The sequence below is a fragment of the Bombyx mori genome, chromosome 1 (genome assembly GCF_030269925.1).
Source record: "Bombyx mori chromosome 1, ASM3026992v2".
Taxonomy (NCBI): Eukaryota; Metazoa; Arthropoda; class Insecta; order Lepidoptera; family Bombycidae; genus Bombyx; species Bombyx mori.
In genome coordinates, this window is record NC_085107.1 from 1,508,458 (window position 1) to 1,532,121 (window position 23,664).

At 37.3% G+C, this 23,664-nt stretch overlaps 1 protein-coding gene across 1 annotated transcript in view; it reads left to right on the top strand.

Annotated features, from left to right (window-relative positions):
- Nucleotides 1–23,065, top strand: part of LOC101744817 (solute carrier family 35 member C2) — a 31,890-nt gene extending 8,825 nt beyond the window's left edge. Inside the window, exons 3-6 of the mRNA XM_012696076.4 lie at nt 11,981–12,233; nt 12,972–13,138; nt 14,402–14,586; nt 15,305–23,065. Coding sequence (XP_012551530.1) covers nt 11,981–12,233; nt 12,972–13,138; nt 14,402–14,586; nt 15,305–15,428 — 729 coding nt within the window. The 3' untranslated portion in view covers nt 15,429–23,065. The remainder of the gene's footprint in view (nt 1–11,980; nt 12,234–12,971; nt 13,139–14,401; nt 14,587–15,304) is intronic.
- The last annotated feature ends 599 nt before the right edge of the window (nt 23,066–23,664 follow it).

Consider the following 23,664-nt stretch of genomic DNA (forward strand, 5'->3'; position numbering starts at 1 on the left):
GGCAAAAGCAATGTTTTTTATTAGATCTGGCTTTCCAGCCTGGCATCACACGACAGACATGCATGATAAAATAGACGCACAGAAAACAACAAATGTCTCATAAATACTAATAAACGAATATTGAGATAAACATCCCTTAGATTCCCCCTTAGATTCAGTGTGACAAAACTTAATCTAATTTAAGTTTTCTCGACAAACGATTTATTGGTAAAATAATTCAGCTGTTGTCGATTTTGAGATTTTCATGTGGCATTTAGATTTTAACTAAACTATTATTCTATTTAATTAAATTTTATCTGACAAAATTATGAAAAGAACGACTGAGATAACCGGGAACATGAATGTGTTCAATACGTCTGATTATTGAAAAATAAAACACGAAATTGAACTAAAATACTTTTTAATCGTGCCCCGTCTCTAAAAACCGAAAAAATCCATACTTTATAATTCTTTTACGGGGCTAGGAATAGTTCATAATATTTTCACGGTAACAGCTTTGAGATTCATTATTGATGAAGGAACATGGCATGTGTTTTGGCAAGGTGTTTGCGTCATAACACTCTCTGTAGAATGACACTCTTGTGCTTGAATACATTCGATTTGATTAATGTGGGCGTAAATTCTTATGCGATTACTTCCCCTTCGAGAAATTTAAATCTGAATCATCGAACACGCCAATCAAATTTAACCGCTCTAACGATTTCATTATGTACTATATTTGTTATAACAGAAATAGTATAAGTTTTGAATGAAAAATAAAAAAGGACAAAAACAAAATTGATTTCAAACTTTTAAGTGAAAATTAATCGACACCTAAAGTTCAATTTACAATTACTAATGACAGCCAGTGATTATTTTTTTAATAATAGAATAAAATTATTAATACTATTTGTCAATTTTGGAAGGACAGAAGAGTATTGTTCTGTTTCTACGCGTGCTTATTCCAATAAGTTTATAGATTCGCTGCATAAAAACTACATCGGTTGGAACCGTTTTTTGATAGAATATAGAAATCCTCATTTATTGGTCACAGAATATGGGAATCATTAATCTGTGTTATTGAAAAAAGAATTGGAACATCATTATTATATCTACGTATGTTGCTCATTGACAGTCATAGTGACAAGCTAGAGCTACGTCACGTTAGGTATTTGCGGCACAAGAAGTCGATGGAAGTGTCGACAACTTAATTTAAACTACAGGTACATTATTTTCGTGGTCCCGACGTCGTCTGTGAAGTTTTAATTAAGCCTATGACGCGCGATAACCGAAGAAACCATTAAATCAACAGCTTAATGTTTTCTGTAGCACTCGCAAATAAGTAGATAAAGTTATTGGTGGCTCTTGTGAGTCCGCACGGGTAGGTACCACCGCCCTGCCTATTTCTGCCGTGAAGCAGTAATGCATTTCGGTTTGAAGGGTGGGGCAGCCGTTGTAACTATATTGAGACCTTAGAACTTATATCTCAAGGTGGGGGCGCATTTACGTTGTAGATGTCCATGGGCTCCAGTAACCACTTTACACCAGGTGGGCGGTGAGCTCGTCCACCCATTTAAATAAAAGCAATAAAAAAAACAATCGCTACCTCTAAATGTCATCTGCTTTCAATTTATTTAGAATTATTAATCTATTCACTACACTAATGCATCGTAGTTACCAGTAGGTAAATTTTGACTAAATGCTACAGCAATTATAGGCAGCAATCTGTAATACTGGTTGGTGATAAGGTAATATGCTCCTTAATATTTCTTGACATTAGAGGCCTCATTTTGGTCATCCATAATTTAAACTTTTCCCTGTGCATTCTTAAGACTTGTGCTCGTCCAATTATGGAGCTTTAGTCCAGAATCATTGAATCTTCAAGAGTTAAATTAATTACTTTTTATTTTAATAAATAATACCTTTTATTTTGTAAGCGAGATTTAAAAAAAGACTGGTTCCTTTCAATGTTTATTTTATGTTACGTACAACAAACGCTAAAGCTTATCAAAGACTATCGATTGACAAACAGAGAAGAAAAGTGCGCATAGCTGTTTTATCATTATAACGTTTATTTTACATATTTTTGTATTATTTATTTATTTTTTATATTAGACATAGTTTTATATTTTTTTCCCGACATGTCCAAATCATATCGCACTTCATGTCGTGCAGAAACTCAACTTTTGTTATGCGGTTACTGATTATTAAATCTATGTAAGAGGTGTTAGTTTTTTAATTCATAAAAGCGGGTTCTATTTAAAACTAAACATATACAAGTGAAATAAACGTGCGAGTTTTATGTGTTAATGTTAATGTTCGTATAATGAAAAAATTACTTAAGTGAAATACAAAAATGTTTTTCAATAGTTTCATTTATATTTGCAAGTTAAATTACTTTGTCCTTGTTGTTTGTTCTGTAACTATTATTGTTATGTAGGAAACGTGTCGAATAATGGTAGCGGTTGGCAGCCTTTAGCAATGGTTAAGGCCCACTGAGTTTCTCGCCGGATCTTTTCAGTGAGTCGGGATTCCAATGCTTTGGTTTTTTATTTTTTTATTGCTTAGTAGGGTGGACGAGCTCACAGCCCACCTGTTGTTCAGTGGTTACTGGAGCCCATAGACATCCACAACGTAAAGGCGCCACCCACCTTGAGATACAAGTTCTAAGGTCTCAAGTATAGTTACAGCGGCTGCCCCACCCTTCAAACCGAAACACGCAGGGTGGTGGTACCCACCCGCGCGGACTCACAAGAGGTCCTACCACCAGTAAAAAAATTGGTAATTCTGCGAAGCACTGCTCTTGCTAGAGCAAGTGTTAGCAAATTATCTCAGGTTGAGCCCGTGAGCTCAACTACCCGTCCGGGTGTAGCTGGAATAACGTCTTATGCCCGTATCTTTAGACGTTTTGTAAAATAGTCCTCCACTCTTAACTCATCCGATGATGCTCGAGCATTACTCCCAAACTTACTCGGGTTTGGTATTTTTAGTCGACCATTACAATATTCCTCAACCGTCCTCGAGTGAGGTAGAGAAGTGTTATTGCGTCACCACAACAACATCAGTTTGAGGAAAATTTGATCAAGCTAGCATCAAACCCATAGAGTTCTGTAGTCTACGGTCATTGTTTAATGTCAAAGTCAAGCTGCCGTTGTCTGTTTGAAACTAGATGAACTTGTTTGATGTTTTGGTTGCTGAGTTATTCGTAAATATGTGTGCGTGCGGTAAATCTGAAAGTGTATTATTTATTTTCTAACCTATTATTATTTTAGATTTCGGATCCGGCTTTGTATTTTTATTCGCCGCTTTTCTGTGATTTTGATTGCATCGTGTTGTTGAAGTGCTTTTCCACAACCACCGGTTTATTATTATATAAATAAAACTTATAATCGCATTGACTTTATTTATCAGGTAGTAAGCAAAATATAACTCTTATGTAGGTAAATAAAAAAAAGAGTTTCAAATGTCTAACCTCGAACTATTTACTTTATTAATAAATATTATCAAAATTCAATTATCAAAATATGCGGGAATCATGCACAGATCCAGGCCATTGCACAACAATATCATATATTTCCATTTGCGGTCCACATACTATTTGGACATTGATAGAAAACCAGCCTTGAGGAGCGTTCAGCGAACTTGACAGTTCGCTTACTTCGCTCCGGTTAGGAAAATTTTCCAAGGACGTTTGAGTGTAGTTTATTTTTACGACTAAGCCATAGAATAGGTAGGAAAAAAAGAAAAAAAAATAATCACATTTGAAACAGCTGCTGTTAAAATCACATGCTGGAATATAACATGACTTTTAGTTTTTTAACTAATGTTCGAATGTGGAAACATCTTACGGTTGTCAGGTCCACAATGATCGGCATTGACGAATGAACAATACTTGCGCTTAAAGAACACGTTCGTGTTAGCTAAATTGTTGTTTTCATGTTAGTTAGTTACCGGTCAATAATTACCGTAATTGTCGAAAACTAAGCGTAAATCCGACAGAAATATGCCTAAAGGGCTGACTGTTCGGGAGTGGCCCTCGTCGTCGGAAGGATAAGGAGGCTGGGTCTCGACGTGGCGCTCAATAAATCCGAGGCTCTGTGGTTTCACGGGCCGCGGAGGGCGCCACCCGTTGACACCCACATCGTGGTTGGAGGCGTCCGGATAGGGGTCGGGGTGCAGTTGAAGTACCTCGGCCTCGTGTTGGACAGCCGGTGGGCCTTTCGTGCTCACTTTGCGGAGCTGGTCCCCCGATTGATGGGGACGGCCGGTTCTTTGAGCCGGCTGCTCCCGAATATTGGGGGACCGGATCAGGTTGTGCGCCGTCTCTACGCGGGGGTGGTGCGATCGATGGCCCTGTACGGTGCACCTGTGTGGGCTGAGCCGCGCAACCGGGCCACTATGGCTCGGTTCCTGCGCCGGCCGCAGCGCACCGTTGCCATCAGGGTCATCCGCGGATATCGCACCGTCTCCTTCGAGGCGGCGTGTGTTTTGGCGGGGACGCCGCCATGGGAGCTGGAGGCGGAGTCGCTCGCTGCCGACTATCGGTGGCGCAGCGAGCTTCGTGCTCGGGGCGTGGCGCGTGTCCCCGAGAGTGAGCTGCGGGCGCGGAAGGCCCATTCTCGGCGGTCCGTGCTCGAGTCGTGGTCGAGGCGATTGGCCAACCCCACGTGGGGGCTACGGACCGTCGAGGCGGTTTACCCGGTCTTTGATGACTGGGTGAATCGTGGCGAGGGACGTCTCACCTTTCGTCTGGTGCAGGTGCTGACCGGGCACGGATGCTTCGGGAAGTACCTGCGCCGGATAGGGGCTGAGCCGACGACGAGGTGTCACCATTGTGGACACGACCTGGACACGGCGGAGCATACGCTCGCTGTCTGCCCCGCTTGGGAGGTGCAGCGCCGTGTCCTGGTCGCAAAGATAGGACCTGACTTGTCGCTGCCTGGCGTCGTGGCGTCGATGCTTGGCAGCGATGAGTCATGGAAGGCTATGCTCGACTTCTGCGAGTGCACCATCTCGCAGAAGGAGGCGGCGGGGCGAGTGAGGGAAAGCTCTCCTCACTACGCAGAAACCCGCCGCCGCCGAGCAGGGGGTCGGGACCGGGATCGTATCCGTGACCTGGCCCCCTAAGAGCTAGGGGTCCCACCCGTTTTGTGCGGGGAGGGACCCAGACGAGGGGTGGCGTGCTCTGCACGCTCACCCGCAATAGGAAGCCGGGTGATGGTAGACCGCGTTCCCCCGACCGCTCTGGGGGAAGGTGTAACGCGGCGCCATCAAAGCGGGCTCTCGGCCCGCTGAACGAGGGAACCGGTGGTCGTTTCGCTGGCGGCCACCGGTCCGGCGTCCGTGGGACGGTGGGATGGATGTAATGTGCTCTGCGTCAACCCTGTCCCGCCGTTTCAATAGCCCCGACTGGGCTCCGGCCCGGTCCGAGGTAGGGCGCCGGTTGTGAGCGGCAGGAGTTTTTAGTGAGGTTCAACTCCCACATACCCCACCTGCCGCGCGGGTGGGGATCCGGCGATTTTCTCCTGTGGAAAAAAAAAAAAAAAAAAAAAGGGCTGACTGTTAACTGTGGAATGGAGTGGAATGCACGAACATAGTCCTAACAAAAGTCACGACCCTCAGCATTGAGGAATACGATGCACGAAGGAGGGGACTAAGTTAACTGTACCAGGGTCAAAAAATACTGTAATACACGATGTTATTGACCATATTGACAGTTTCGAAAATGTATCGGAAGAAATTCTAACGAACTTTTTTTTTTTTTTTATTAATTTTTTTTATTAATTTTTTTTATTTATTTTTTATTGCATTTGTGGGCAGACGAGCATACGGCCCACCTGGTGGTAAGTGGTCACCGTCGCTCATGGACGTCAGCAATGCCAGGGGCAGAGCCAAGCCGCTGCCTACCATAAAATGAACTAAAGAAACCCCTGATTAAGTTGTATAATAATCTCGGTCCTGTTTCCTATTTTATAGCAAATATCACATTATCCGCTTGCCAGAGGCTAATTGAACGTCTAGTCAGTATGTTATTCGATATTTTGATATATTTCATGCGTATGTGTTTGGTCATCTATTGTTCTTCCTAATGTGATTCTAATTGACTCTGACATGCCACGTCTCAATGTAGTTTCCTGTATTCATATACATAATATATGGGTTAAGGTAAAAGGCTTTCAGAGTCTCGAATTTCGCGTGGGCGCCTTTTTTTGTAACGCGCGCTCGTATGCGTATATCATAGACGTTTTCTACGTCATTCTTCATTAAGTATGCTTTTCATTAAATATACATGTTTTGAACGGTTTACGCGCCAAGATAATTTTTTTTTTTTTGTCGTTTTAAACATCAAAAACATAACTACGGTGCGCTAAAATTATTTTGCATCTTTGAATACACACGAATTACAAATTGAAGCAAAAAAAAGGACTAACAGAGTCACCGATGAGAAACTGAGGAGCTGAGCAACTACTCACCATTAGGTGGGCCGTATTCATGTCTTCCTACAAGGGCAATAAAAACATAAAAAAAATAGTGATTCTAATTAGTTATAATTATTTTTTTCTTAGATTGGTGGACGATCTCACGGCCCACCTGATGTTAAGTGGTTACCGGAGCCCATAGACATCTACAACGTAAATTCCGCCACCCACCTTGAGACATGAGTTCTAAGGTCTCAGTTCTTACAGTACAACGGCTGTAAACCCTTGCTGCCCACCCTTCAAACCGAAACGCATTACTGCTTCACGGCAGAAATAGGCAGGGTGGTGGTACCTACTCGTGCAGACTCACAAGACGTCCTACCACCAGTAAAGTATTTGTTTGATACGACTAATTTCATAATTTCATTCACCATTAAAGTTCAGTATGTATAGTGAATTTATATAGGTACCTCGTCGAGGTTTATATTATTTATTTATCCCCCGCCCGTACTTCTGTAGCGCTCATTTTACAGCGAGGCTATATAGCGGTATCGGTTTGATTTAAATATAACCTTCTTGTAAATTCATTCGATTCGTTCGTTAGACCTCATGTATTGCTCGCGTCAAGGTGAATAACGAAGCTTATGCTGTAGCTACTTCGAATGGTAAAGGTAATCCAAAAATAGATATGTTTTCTTTTAATGCAATATAAAGTTTTCGTTTCGAATTGAAAGCAAAGTTATTTTTATTTTTTTATTGCTTAGACGTTTTCTACGTCATTCTTCATTATGTATGTTTTTCATTAAATATACATGCTTTGAACGGTTTTCGCGTCAAGATAATTTTTTTTTGTCGTTTTAAACATCAAAAGCATAACTACGGTGCGCTAAAATTATTTTCCATTTTTGAATACACACGAATTACAAATTGAAGCAAAAAAAAGGACTAACAGAGTCACCGATGAGAAACTGAGGAGCTGAGCAACTACTCACCATTAGGTGGGCCGTATTCATGTCTTTCTACAAGGGCAATAAAAACATAAGAAAAAAATTGTGATTCTAAACTATTAGTTATAATAATTTTTTTCTTAGATTGGTGGACGATCTCACGGCCCACCTGATGTTAAGTGGTTACCGGAGCCAATAGATATCTACAACGTAAATTCTGCCACCCACCTTGAGACATGAGTTCTAAGGTCTCAGTTCTTACAGTACAACGGCTGTAAACCCTTGCTGCCCACCCTTCAAACCGAAACGCATTACTGCTTCACGGCAGAAATAGGCAGGGTGGTGGTACCTACTCGTGGAGACTCACAAGACGTCCTACCACCAGTAAAGTATTTGTTTGATACGACTAATTTCCTAATTTCATTCACCATTAAAGTTCAGTATGTACCTAGTCAGGTCATAAATTCTGTCACATGTTTAATGTAAAATAATTGAAACAAGTTTATTCATTATGTAACCATTCATATACCAAAATGAACTTAACAAAACATAGATTCTTATGACACTAAAGTTTATTCAAAATGACCTCCGTGATTTTGAATACAGGCCTTCAACCTGCGCGGCCAGTCGTCTATCGCAGCACGAACGAGGTCCATGTCATATCGGCGGCTGCCTTAATCAAGGATGTCTTGATTGACTCCAAATTGGGATGAGGCTTTGAGCACGCCTTTTCCTCCAAGTGTTGCCATATCTTGTAATCTAACGGATTCAAATCTGGACTGGAGGAGGGCCAATCTTCGTGCCGGATGAAGTCGATTTCACGCGCCGCCAGCCAGTCTTGTGTGCTCTTCGCTCTATGGCTGGCGCCGAATCTTGTTGGAATACCCAGTGCCTGTTATTGAACATGGTATGAGAAACAGGTTCCACAAGGTTCGTCAGGACTGTATTTTGATACACAAATGCATTCGTTTTTACACCTTTCTCACAAAAATGTACCTCTGTTAAGCCCCAATAAGAAACTACCAACCATAGCATGAGCGAGGATGGAAAATGACCTCGTTGGACACGCGGAATACGGTTGCTCGCTTCTTCACTACTGTGTGCGTACACCTTAACATTTTGTTTGTTGTAGCTCTCTTCTACGGTAAAAATTTTTTCATCCGAAAAAATTATTTCCCGATATTTTTTTCCCGCGTACCGCTTCAACAAAGCGCGGCATCTCTTCAGTCTCAGGTCCATTAGACGAGCATTCAAACGATGTCCTGTTTTTCTTCGATATGCCCGAAGTCCTAAGTCTTCATTTAACACCCTTTTCACCGTGGTTCTGCTTAACCCCATCTGAAGGGCCAACAGTTTCTGCTTACGTTTGGGATTTATTTGAATTCGCGCCTTCACAGCTTTTATCACTGCTGGAGTCCTAACAGACCGAGGGCGACCACTTCTTGACCTGTCATCTACACTAGAGTCTTCATTGTATCGTTTGATGGTACGATAAACGAATCTTTTGGTTATATTCAAATTTTTCAGTATGTTAAAAATTTGAATTGGCGCGTAACCGTAACGATGCAACACAATAACTGCAACACGGTCTTATTTAAGCGTCCACTCCAATATTTAAAAATGAGTAAAATTCTAAAAGTATACATTTTTATTTTCATGAACAATTCGAAATTCGAATTCAATAAACTTTTTTGTGGCCAGCATTCTAAAAGAAAAGTTTTTACTGTGTGACAATACTTATGACCTGACTAGTTATAGTGAATTTATATAGGTACCTCGTCGAGGTTTATATTATTTATTTATCCCCCGCCCGTACTTCTGTAGCACTCACTTTACAGCGAGGCTATAAAGCGGTATCGGTTTGATTTAAATATAACCTTCTTGTAAATTCATTGGATTCGTTCGTTAGACCTCATGTATTGCTCGCGTCAAGGTGAATAACGAAGCTTATGCTGTAGCTACTTTGAATGGTAAAGGTAATCCAAAAATAGATATGTTTTCTTTTAATGCAGTATAAAGTTTTCGTTTCGAATTGAAAGCAATTTTTTTATTTTTTTTATTGCTTAGATGGGCGGACGAGCTCACAGCCCACCTGGTGTTAAGTGGTTACTGAAGCCCATAGACATCTACAACGTAAATGCGCCACCCAACTCGAGATATAAGTTCTAGGGTCTCAGTATAGTTACAACGGCTGCCCCACCCTTCGAACCGAAACGCATTACTGCTTCACGGCGGAAATGGGCGGGGTGGTGGTACCTACTCGTGCGGACTCCCAAGAGGTCCTACCACCAGTGATTACGCAAATTATAATTTTGCGGGTTTGATTTTTATTACACGATGTTATTCCTTCACCGTGGAAGTCAATCTTGAACATTAAAATTTGTTGAGTACGTATTTCATTAGAAAAATTGGTACCCGCCTGCGGGATTCGAACAGCGGTGCATCGCTACATACGAATGCACCGGACGTCTTATCTTTTAGGCCACGACGACTTCAAATTGTAAAGAGGCTTAGACGAAACGAATATCAGAAACGTTATTATCCAGCCCTGCCTTATGACCCGGTGCCAAGGGGGCTTTTCGAACTACGCTGTGACTGGTAGCTGAGCTCTCAACCTGAGAGAACGTACTAACAATGGCCATAGCAAGAGCAGTGTTTTTCATCTACCACCATAACGGGATCGTGACCCAATGGACGAATTAGAACTGTGTGTGAGACGTTGATTCCCGGCTTGGTAATTCTGTTTCAGCCGGTTATCTTCGTGACACACACACTGGGTCTGCACAAACCAATCGAGTAAGGGATGGAGAAGGAACTTGCCCAGCAAGGTATCCTAGGTCCCCGATGTACGTCTAGGATTAAAAAAATTGCATAACACGCACCTAGGTCTGCCACATGGAGATCCTGGACGCGTGCACTGTTCTAGATTCACTAGACCTTTTTGTTAATTATAATTGAACTTCACCCGCGGTCGATAAATTCGGTTGTGTTTAAATCTTGTAGATTTGGTTGAGTGTTGCTCGGCTCCCCTTTGTAATCGATGGGATGTGCATGCGATGTAGCTTCGTTCTGTCATTTGATAGATCCGAACATGGAGATCGATTGGCGTTGTAAAATGTCAAATTTAAAATTTGCCGCGAAAACGACACAAGGACAATATGCTATTTGTAAAGAAACTGACCCATAAAACGATTAAAAGTGGTGTTAGTTCACCGTACTGATATTACAAACATCGCAAGTGCTTGCTAATGCAAAAATTTGATTTGTACAGTCTGTTTTTAATATAGACTAGGAAAACACGAAAATTATACTAAAAATAAAACATATCCCGCTAATGTTATCTAAGGTATATTTTGAAATTCAGATCAAGTATCAATCAAATTTATTTCAACTTAAATATCATCGAACCATAGTTGTATAATGTCAACACGCGATTTCCATTGCAGATTCCAAAAAAGCCTAAGTGAACCGGCGAAACAAGATCAGCGGACTTGTCTTTTTTTACTACAAATCGTTTTTTGTTTTCGTTTTTTTTTTTAAAATTACCTGTATAACTTTGAGTTCGTCTAGCAGTGACGTGATTGTAATCATATTGCCTTACATAGCATAGCATCGTAGCATTCGACGTTTGACGGACAATGTCTTATGATCATTATTTAGGTAACCTCAAATGTATTTGGAAATTCTCAAAATTGACAACATATTTATTATACTTACTATTTAAGTTTATTGATTGACAATGTGTGCAGTGTTTATATTTTAATGCCTGAAAATAAAGCGTGTATACATATGCCTATAACAGATTAGCGACCCGGTTTGTGAACCTTCTTATGTTGTTATTTTCTTTATTGCGTAGATGATTGAGCGTGCACGACCTCAAAGTTAGCAACAGAAATGTCTTCATCCGCCTTGAGACGTGAGGTCGAAGTTTAAATTTTACTGTATAACAGTAGTCCCATCTTCGAACCTCACCGCATAACTACTTCACGGCGTAGACTACTGTTAGAATCATGTTAGTCTAATATGTAAATGATTAATTTGGTTTGAAGTTTTACGACTACCGTCCATCTGACGTATATCCGTTTTCGATTCGGCTAGACTTTGGATTCAGTGTTCAGGCTATGATTTAGTGGGAATTGAAATCTGTGTTCGCTCCTGATCTTTTCATTTTTCATTATTATTATTATTATTTTGTAATTGTATTTTTTGACTTGTTTTGTCGTTTATTGCAAATATTGTTACTTGTTAAAAAAATTATATATATTTGAGAAAAAACAAAAAAAAACCCGCTGAGTTTGTTTCGCTGGTTCTTCTCAGGACTGTGGCTTTTTTTGGAACCCGTGGTAGAGTTAACATTGTATTTATATTTTGACATTCAACAAGTTTGTTATACTGACATTTAAGTTGAAATAAATGATTTTGAATTTGAATTTTTAATTTTGTACTGCTATAAACGATAGTGGTAGAGCCTATTGTGAGCTCGTAAGGGTAGATAGGACCCATACTGTATTTCTGCTATGCGATCACGCATTCAGATTTGAAGGGAGAGATACATCTCCTGACTGATAATTGATCCGCTAATCAGACTCAAAATGCCGTACTCCTGACCTGGTGTTTTAATATTTTGTCCTACAGTCTTGGTCTCTCGTGGGCATCGTCCTCATGATCGCGGCGGGCCTTATCATGTTTACTTACAAAGCGACCCAGTTCAACATCGAAGGATTCAGTTTTCTACTCCTAGCGTCTTTTGCGGCGGGTCTACGTTGGACCTTCGCTCAACTTCTCATGCAGAAGGCGAAGCTGGGACTCCATAACCCAGTGGATATGGTGTTTCACGTGCAGCCTTGGATGTTTTTAGCCCTGATACCATTTACAGCAATTTTTGAAGGTGAGTCTTCGTTGTGTAGTCTTCTCATTAATTGCACAGTTGGAGTTTGTTATTTTTATTGTGTGGGTGGAGGAGCTCACGGCCCATCTAATATTAAGTGGTTACCGGAGCACATATACATTAGCAACGTAAATGCCGCCACCGACCTTGAGAAATGAGTTCTAAGTCTCAGCTTTTACAGTACAATGGCTGCCCCACCCTTCAAACCGAAACACATTACTGCTTCACGGCAGAAATAGGCAGGGTGGTGAACTCACAGAACGTCCTGCCACGAGTAAAGATTGACGTATTGACCAAACCTTCGAAATTTGTTTGATTACATTAAACTTTCAATTTGTAATAACGAAGCGAAGTCAAAGAAACAATTATCATACCATTAAAAACTAAAATAGATTATTAATTTGTGATTAGAATCCGCATTTTGCGTGTGCAAACGACGGAAACAAAGTAAAAAATGTAATTTTATAAAAAACACGCTTGAGACAAAACTTTTAGTACGAATATCATGAAAAGTATTTCCTGTCCAGGATTCGCGAACTTGACACAACAGATATGAAAAGGTACTCTATAGTGTTGGTCACGGTTCAGTTACGAATTAACGCTTGATCGATAATTATACTAATAATTCGCCGAGTATGATATAGATTGAAAAGTTAGCTCCAATACTGATCGATGGCATAATCGTAACGAATAAATTTTTCTTTATCACCAACCATTGTAAACGATTGTTATTTTCAGGCCTGGATTGCATCATGTTCCTACTAGGTCTACCCGACGAGTTGTTACTCCCAACTGTCTTGAAGGTGACCGTTGGAGCCACGATCGCATTCGCAATGGAGATCAGCGAGTTCCTGGTCGTAACCTACACTTCGAGTCTGACGCTGTCCATTGCTGGAATATTCAAGGTCAGGCATATTGATGATGTTTATTTTTCAGTGTTTTCATAGGTATCGTGGGTTCGTTGATAGCTACGTGAGTTCCGATGCTCGACTTAGATATTAAATACATTCTGTCCTTTAGATCAAAGTGTGGTTCGTGGTAAAAAAAAATGAAATAAAAAAGGATTTGAGGGCTGTGGTAAAGGTCACGGGACGAATTAAGGGGGAGGGCGAATAGCGCACTGCTGAAAGCAATTCCAAAGTTTTGCCATGGAAGAGCAACCGGTTGGCGGTATATCGCGCTTTAGACTTGACAGCTTCAAACAAAGAGAAACCTTGTGCAGTTCATAAAATCAATCCCGCAAAAATTAAAATTTGCGTAATTACTGGTGGTAAAGCGTCTTGTGAGGGGTAGGTACCATCACCCGGTCTATTTCTGTCGTGAAGCCGCAATTCATTCCAGTTTGAAGAATGGGGCAAAGTGTTTCTGTAAAAACTGAGCCTTAACTTGGTCGATGGCTAAAAGCTGTAGTAGTGGAATCTCCCGAAGTATTTTATCTCTTTCCTTCACAGGTTAAATCTTATGGATTTGCACGATTGTCTCTTTTTAGTGTCGCTTTTCAATTGACATTTTGCGATCGAGTTTCAAATTACAATAAAATCGCTTCTAGATGTTTTTGCCTTATGCTGCATGTCGGATTAGGTGGACCTAAACAAGAAGTGCATAAAGTCGAAATTTTAACTGTACAAAGGCTATCTTCAGTCTTCGAACCGGAACGGATTCCTGATTGGCGGTTAAAATAAAAACGTCAGTGGTATCTTGCTGAGCAGGCTTACATCACGCCCTGTAAATAATTGTGACGAATCAATATCGCTACGCGATGCGATTATACATATATTCATTGACGGCAGTATATCTATTAAAATCTCATTAGATTATAACACATCATTACGGATCCTCCCGATCCATTAACGGTGCTTTTAGGTACCACAAGCACCGGTCACCGTCCTCGTCGAACCCGTCGCTTGCGGCGAAGGGCTCGACGAGCGAATTAACCCACAGATACGGCCCACTGAGTTTCTCGCCGGATCTTCTCAGTGGGTCGCGTTTCCGATCCGGTGGTACATTCTGCGAAGCACTGCTTTTGCTAGGGCCAGTGTTAGCAACACTCCTGCTTGAGCCCCGGGAGCTCACCTACACGTTAGGGCGATCCTTGAGAGGCTTGACTATCAGTATAGGTAGGAAAAAAAAATAGATTATGAATGTCTTGTTTTTCTGTACGTTTTCAGGAGATGTGCATACTGGTCTTAGCGGTGAAGGTGAGCGGCGATCAGCTCAGCCTCATAAACGTGGTCGGTCTTGCGGTGTGTCTGCTCGGGATCATTGGCCACATCGTCCATAAGATGTTGATCATTAGAGCCGTCGAGAGTGCCGTTGTTGTCGAAGTCGATAACTTCGAGGCTGTCAAGAACAGGTCAGCGTTGAGATTTTACTTAGATTATATTCAGATTACCACCAATTTTTTTGTGTAGGTACTTGAAGATAAGGTCATCTAGGTAAAATATATCCTTGAAAACGTACATTGTTATAACGCTTATCTTCAGCCTTTTTTTACCCTTCATTTGTAATATCCAACCAGGCAACTATAAGCATCCAAACAGTAACTATATTTAAGTCAATTAAATCATTAGATAACTGTTTTGATACATAATTTAAACATTAAATTCTAGTTTTATTATTTACGTCAAGATAAAGGCCTTATCACAACACCCTATTTCATATGTGGTTCAACGTTTTGTATTAGTCGAGGATCTCTGCCAAACTCGTTTATTTTAGACTCAAATGCCGTCACACTTAATTTAATTCCCTTTAGCCGTGTTTCCTATTTATTGATTTCTTGTATATCAAAACCAATATTATAGTTTAATCGACAAATAGATTTCCAAGATTCCGAGCGACGGAAATCAATTTTATATACACTCTAATAAGGTCGATTTTAAGAATTGTACGATGATTTGAAATATTCGGAGAATTGTGGATGTTCATTGTATTACTGGTTTCGAATAAATCGCTTATAAGAGTGTTGCCTGTAATAAAATTAATCATTTCAATTGTGTCTCCTTCAGGTCCCCGAATAAGCTTAAGAGTGTTGCCCGTAATAAAATTTATCATTTAAATTGTGTCTCCTTCAGGTCCCCGAATAAAGACGAAACAGATGAACCTCTACTGACGGAGAAGAGTTGGCTTAGCGAAGACAGCGACGTAGACGCTAACGTGGTGCTATACGAAGTATTGCAGAGACGCGACGGACATTAACATTTGAATGCATTGAAGCGACACAACATCGAGGCAACTCTATACTACACAACTATACACACTATGAAGAATACCAGCCCGATTGTGTATAAGAATCGCGAACACATTAATACCTCCTGTCGTGAATATTTTCAAGAAAATTAATAGTGAATCGTTAGCACAATACACACAGATTCTATTTAATGTATAATTTTTACTTATATAAAACTCAAACGTACATAAATGTACACGTTTATATTTGAAATACGAGTGCTGACGATGTTGTGTAGTTTTAGTCGGAAAATGTTTTAAAGCTAGCAACACCGGTATTGTAACGTCTATGGAACGCGCGACGGCTATAGTTCGAATCTGATGAACCGCTCGCCCGTATGAGTACGTAAGCTAAGAACGCTGTATACGATGTTTTGTCTCATTCACGCTTGCGGCATTCGCACGCGGGTAACACGAATAGAAAATGCACCGTAGGATAGCATACTAATGATCTGTCAAAGCAGATACAAAGAGACAAAACCTCACCAGTTGTTCAATGTTTTCCATTTATAAAATATAATCGTATATTCTATAATGCATAGTGATAAATATATTTTTATAATATTATTAATATTAAGCGTTCTAATAATCAATTTTCATATTACGAAAGACTAGTCTACATATAGAGAATTGTATAAATGACTGCTTTAGAACAGTTAAAATTTTATTTATCTACTTACATAAAATATGTATATACAAAAAAAGACGCGCGATTTTTACAAACGTAGATGCAATCGGTATATTTATATAATTTTATTTTTAAAAGACTTTTATTATATTTGTTGTTTTTGTTGTTTGGCGTTATGCAAATATTGCATTTTATTAGATTATAAGTTGACTTATAGTTTTGTTATCGTTTAGTTTATACCTGTTACTAATAACATTCCAAATAAAATGAGTATAAAAATAATAATAATTAAAGCCATTGTAGTTTACAAATCTGAAAATGGTCGTTTTCGATAATAGCAACACCATGATCCATACATAACTCCATGATGTAATGTACAGTAACAACATAAAACCATTTTTTCTTTACCAAAATGCAGTCTCTGGTGTATCCACTTGACACAAGGGATTTTATGTTTGACTTTTGAAAGGTTTGAATAGTCTTTATTCCAAGGCAATAGGGGCGTTCATCTTACACCTCGAGGTGGGGTGAGGTGCCGTGTGTAGGATACCGTATTTTTTTTTTTTGGAGTTTACCTTGTTTACCGTAACTGGCAGCTCGGTGATACCAGCTCTCAGCACGTCTGATGTCCAGTTTTTTTTTCCATTTTTTTTAGTAGCCTAAGGGGGCTATACCAGCTACGCCCGGACGGGTAGGTGAGCTCATGGGCTCAAGTTGAGAGACTCTAGCAAGAGCAGTGCTTCGCAGAATCTACCACCGGATCGGAAACGCGACCCCCTGAGAGATCCGGCGAGAAACTCAGTGGGCTGTGTCTATGGGTTAGAATGATTGCCGTCGTCCGCCTCAAGACGTGAGGTATAAGTTTAAAGTACATTGCAATCAGGCCGCTAGTATGAATGTTTTGTGGCAGCAATGATTGTCTTAATTTCGATTAAAATTCTACGATTTAATCTCCCGTTTTTTGTTGTTGTTGTAGTGTATAGTTTTCGGACCATAAATCGTAATAGTATGGTTTTATTTATGTCTACGACTTTGGAAATCCGAAGAAGTTACTTAATGAGTTATATACATATATACCGTCTTTTCGCATTAAAAGTGTACAATTTCCAAAAATATTCGAAATTTAGTTAATATGCGGCATCATTTGGAATCACCATTATTTTTCTCTCTAAATACTGTCAAAAAAGCGTAGCTTAGTTTTAGTTTTTTTTTTAGTTTACCTATATTTTGACTACTATTAACAAAATGAATGCATAATTTTATCTTACCTTAAAATACAGATAATGTAACTGGTAAAAACTAAAAAATAAATGTTGCAAAGATGATTAATATTAAAAATATAATATGTTAAACCTTTAAACCTTAAAATTTAGTAAGTTTTGATAATATACTATAACTATACTATAACGTATAAGTTTTAATGCGAGAAGAAGATTTATGTAAGGGAAGGCTGTTCGCCAGTTCTCAATTATTATTTTTTTGTTTTCGCGATGTACAGACGAGTACACGGCCCACCTGATGGTGAGTGGTTGTTGTTGCTCATGGACGTCAGCAAGCACAATCAAGTTTATTGCCGGGGACCCTCAAAAGTTGCCAACTATGTGGTTTTATTATGTATATAACGCATGTAACGCAGTGTGGGACGGTCACCTACCAGATGGACCGACGACCTGGTGAAAATTGATGGGTCACGTTGGATGCAGGTGGCAACGGAACGGCCGCACTGGACATCAGTTGGAGAGGCCTATGTTCAGCAGTGGACAGTAGACAGGCTGAGATGATGATTATGTATATATATTTTGTTACTAAAGCGTGTTTTTCTACATCCTATTGTATAGATTTAATTAATTTATTAGATATTTTTAACGATAACAAGTGCCGATTCTCACCTTGTGTTACGCAAGTATACGTTTAAAATTCGATGAAATTATTATAAAAGTAGGTACCTACCTATAAGTTTGATGAAATGAAATTATCGATGTACTTTTATTAATTTACAAATCGTAAAATGTTTTTAATCTATATTTCACAAGAATATACATCTGCGTAATAATAATATATTATAAATAATAATTATTTACAGTCAATCTGTATCCCAAATGAAATTATCGATGAACTTCTATTAATGTATGAATAGGAAAATGTTTTTAATCTATATTTCACAAGAATAGACATCGGCGTAATAATAATATATTATAAATAATAATTATTTACAGTCATAATCTGTATCCCAAATGAAATTATCGATGAACTTCTATTAATGTATGAATAGGAAAATGTTTTTAATCTATATTTCACAAGAATAGACATCGGCGTAATAATAATATATTATAAATAATAATTATTTACAGTCATAATCTGTATCGCACAGTGCTCAATGTTTCACTTTTAGTCGATTGTGCTATAGTGTTAAACTTTAGTACTCGTGTGCTCACTTGCTGTGCTCACAAGACCTGTTCAAATAAAATTAAGTAAAGTGCATTTTTATTATAGCCATTGTGTAACGTGATGCGAATCGAACGTATATTCCTGTAGTCTAACAACATTCCCGAATTTAAAGCTTCGTTTGAAGTTGTTAAGCGAGAAGGAAGCAATCAATTGAATATATAATTTCGAAAAGGGCACATCTCTGAAAATGTAAAATGTTCAGGAAATGAAAAAAAAACTGATTATTTTCTAAAGCAGTGTAAAATTTAAAATATTAACTTTTTAGATATTTTTTAGTGTTTATTAGCAATTGAAAATTACTGTAATTATTATAAAATGAGTGCAGGTAAACCTCAAACTACATGTATATGAAAAAACGTATTTGACAAAATATGCGACATGTGCCCTTTTCGAAATTGCATATTCAATTAAAATGATTGCTAAATAACGTGCTATAAAGACCTTATGTAGGGATTCCAAGATTTTTTTGCAATATTTAATGGCTATAAAGGTGAGAAACATTTAGAAGTATGAAATCAGTGTGTGTCTTCAAATGTCATTTGTTACTGATATAATGCTTCTCAAGCGCACTGTGTCCCTCTCGCATAACAACCTTATCCGAAACTAAAACTTTAAATTCGAAAATAGTTCCTAAATAACCGTGCCCAGTGAATTTATTATGTATATAATACTGTTCTGAGGTTTTTTTTCTTTTTTAATTTAAATCAAACATTCCTTTGTTGTAAACTCAAGTGTGAGTTAGTTTTGTGTGGTTGATGTTATGTCGAATGTTGCCAATAAAAATATAACCGGCAGTTTCAGAACGGAGTTCGTTGTAAATTGTTAGCAATTGTTTAGATACATTTGATGCGAAATCGATTATAAAATTTGAAATTAATAATATTGCCATCACAGCACAGTATGGTGGTGGATGGTAATTATTTTAATTTAAATCTGCTGTTTGTTATGATCGTTTTACAATTATCGAAACTGTTCAATATATAATCGTCTTTTCGCATTACAAGTGTACAAATTGAGTTAATATGCGGAATCGTTTGGCATCACCAGTATTTTTCTCATAAATACTGTCAAAAGAGCATAATTTAGTTTTTTTTTTTTTTTTTAGTTTTCCATATGTTTTGACTATTATTAACAAAATTAATACATAATTTAATCTTACTTTAAAAGACAGATAATGTAACTGGTAAAAAAAAATGTTGCAAAGATGATTAATATTAAAAATATCACATGTTAAACCTTTAAAACATTCTCCTATAAAATTAGTAAGTTTTGAGATTATACAGTTTTAATGCGAGAAGACGAATTATGTGGGCACTGACTTAAGCCAAAAGAATCCTAACAGTAAAATTTTCGAATAAAAAGCTAACGTGTTCCAATATAAAAAAAAAAAAAAATCGAACGAGTGCATGAAAATTTAAACAGTCGTGCTGTCTCAGAGAAGGTTTTCGTTACAGTATTATCATCGAAAGCAAGATGGCGTCACATCTTTTTTTTTTAAATAATTCAATATTTTTCTTCATTTAGAGTCGCGGCTTACATTACACTCAGTCTATTACGAATGAATATGTCACCGATCCGTATTTAGCCTAACGATTTGGAGTCACTGGAAAATATCTAATAAGGTATGCAACTATAGGCCCAATGGCTTGTTGTTAGGGTACATGATCCCGAAACTGGCCCTTTATTCTTAGGTTCAAGCGTTTCATTTTCACTAACGAAGACCGGTTGAAAGCAAAAAGACTTAAAAAAAAAATATAGACGTGGACGGATCCTAATGGAATTTATTTTACACAGTCTATTGTGGACGGATCCTAATGGAATTTATTTTACACAGTCTATTGACTGAAGTTAAATGTTGTACTTATATCCGGCATGACAAGACAACTCGGCTGAAAATAAAAAAAATATTTAACCATTGAAACATTTATAAATTATTATTTTTTAAGTTCTCTTTAGGTTGTGATCTTTGTTGTATTTTATTTTTATTTTAAATATTTTGAATGAAAGTCTTCACCGTACAACGATAAAAACTATTAAACGTCCATTTAATTTACTATAAAAATTGTTTAGTTTTTTTTTCTACCTTAGTGCCCAAACAAGCGTAATCATATAGATATATTACAAATAATCATTGGTATGTATTCTACGTAATTTATGATAATATGATTATGATAATATATATAATGTTTATAATATAATTACGATAATAGATTTTCGTGCACTTGTAGTAACAGCAGAGTAAAACTTGTATTTAGTATGCTTTTATGCGATATGATTACTGATTTTGAATCTTATTTGGCATATTTGGATTTTGATTCTTATTCTTTTTTTTTTCATGAATAAAAATACAGTTATGGCATATGAATGGAGTAACTATTCTCATGAATTCATAATTAAAAAAAACAATGTCTGCAGTTAGTATAGTATAATACAATTTGTGTCAAATAGAATATTTAAAGATTTCTAATTACCTCCTTTTTATTGATATTGAAATATAAACATTGTATTTGTCCTGCCTCTATTGGTAAAAAATAGCAGTAATGAAATGCTGATAAGATCCCTTATCCAATGTAATGATAGTTTTAAAATTATGACTTCAAAGTCATAACGTTTTAGACATGCCTAATGTGACATACAAATATTTATACATTTTTTGTGGCTTTGCCAAGTTTATATTCAAATCGCATCCGTTTTGTATGATACTATGCGTGACTCCGCGATTACTCACAAGAGGTCGCTAGTTCGAAATTTAATCGGTGTCTCAAATGCTTTCAGCTCTTCTGAAACTCACGTACGTAATGCGAAGGATTTCTTTCGTAATGGCGGTGTCAGAGGTACAGCCAGCACCCTGTCTAATGGTAGTCTTCTCATTGAAATCGGCATCGATGAAAATTCCCAAAATTTCGGCTCCGATTTTAACGAGTAACTTATGCATAATATTATAATAATATAATACTAATTAGCTAATACATACGCACAATACTTATAAGTCTTATCACGTAATATATTCAAAGGGAAATAAATGTATTTTTTGACATTAACCTTCATCACACGTTTTTACATAAATAATGTACCTATCTAAAAAGATAACATAAGACAAAATGTACATATTTTATATTATTAGAGATTCGTATTTTATGAAATGTTATTGAGATTCGTAATAAATTGATATGTTCAGCATGAAACTAAAAGGATATTTGATTAAATTTTAAACCAAGCAATTATTACATAATATATTTTTCAATTATATTAAAGTTAGTCAGAAACCATTACAACGGTAACTAATACGGTTTAATGGCCCTTAAATTAAATTAAATATAAATAAAAAAAAAAACACATTTTCTAATTTCGATTAAAGTCTTGTTTTCTCAGTCAACTTTTATATTGAAATAATTTAGATTTCGGATCCACTTTCATTAAAATGTTTTTTAATCATAATTTTGACAATTGCTAGAAGGACTATTATTATCAACACAGAATACAGTTAATTATGTTTCAAATGTGGTAGGAATCTACTAGTCAATCAGCACGCGTAGACAATATCGTCTTATTTTTGGCGCGAACTATTCGCGCGTTCTTGCACAGCAGGCCGGTCAATGACCTAGGTACATTCTTTGGACTTCATATTTAAAGGTATCGGAGGGCGTTTATGGCAAGTTTGGAAACAATAACGAAAAATGATTAATTGTGTATTTTTTTAATTGTAGCAAAATTCTGGCTACGGATCGTTCAAATTACAATCATCTAATAAAATAAAATCGAGATAAAATATATTTTTTAAATAGTCCCAATTAAAATGTCGAATCTTAATTCGTTGAAAAACATATGAGATTATAAGTTAAATCTCAGTGCATAGTTGTATCCTTAATGCGTTTTATAAATAAATACATTGCTTATTTAACATCGGAATCTCTGGTTGAGTTTGATACATAAAATCTACTTAATCAATGTTATTATATTAAGATAATAGTTATCGCCTTTCGCCTATCCCAGAACGTATAGGTAACGCATGTAAGGTATCAAGGTGCTTTCAAATTTGCATCGACAATGTTTGATTTATTATATTTTTTGTCTTTCAGCGTTCGCGCTAATTAATATTTCACTAAACGATCGTGGTATCAGTTTTTGAAACTAACTTTTGTATTTTCATTATTTTATCAAATAAATATTCTAAGCTTCTGATTTTTTTTTTATATCTTATCACAAAGATAAATAGGGATGTAAGTATTGTATTTTTTTAAATTTTGTTGTATGGTAGCAATGTAGTAACCAAAGACAAATGTTCTGTTAGTTCGCCCGAGCTCTTAGTGGATTGTATATTTTTGTGGTGCTTAAGAATGATTTGAATAAAGCAATTATGTAACGATTTAAAAAAAAAAACACGCTACATCTATGTAGCATTATGAAGGAATTTATTTAGTTGAAAAATTACAAGCTGTGTGAAATTTAGTCATTGTAGTATTAATTTACATTTACATTTGAATATTAAATTCAGTTAATTGATATAAATAAAGTGTATTTTATATTCTGCTGTATGTTTATTTCATTTTTCTTTTAACGTTTTCATGTTTGAGGTGAACCTTCAGTTGCATACAATTGTTGGTGTTTTAATGATTTTTTATTTATTGCTTAGATTGCTGGACGAGCTCACAGCCCACCTGGTGTAAAGTGGTTACTGGAGCCCGTCGACATCTACAACGTAAATGGCGCCACCCACCTTGAGATATAAGTTCTAAGACCTCAGTATACTTACAGTTACAGTTGAATACATAAATTTATTATCGAATAATGAAACTTCAATTGAAATTTGACCCTGTCTGTTATTATTATGCGTGGTGGTCTATCATAATATAATCAAGGCACAAAAATATTGAATATTATCCCAAAAAAATAATATCAGAGGAACGCAGATTATATGCAGTAAAAACATTTTTTTTTGCTTAGATGAGCGTTGCGATGCGTGGATGAGCTCACAGTCCACCTGGTGTTAAGTGTAACTGGAGCCCATAGACGTCTACAACGTAAATGCGCCACCCACCTTGAGATATAAGTTCTGAGGTCTCAGTATAGTTACAAGCTAAACGCATATTTCATTCTATACATACGTTAGTGATCGTATTTTTTAATTTA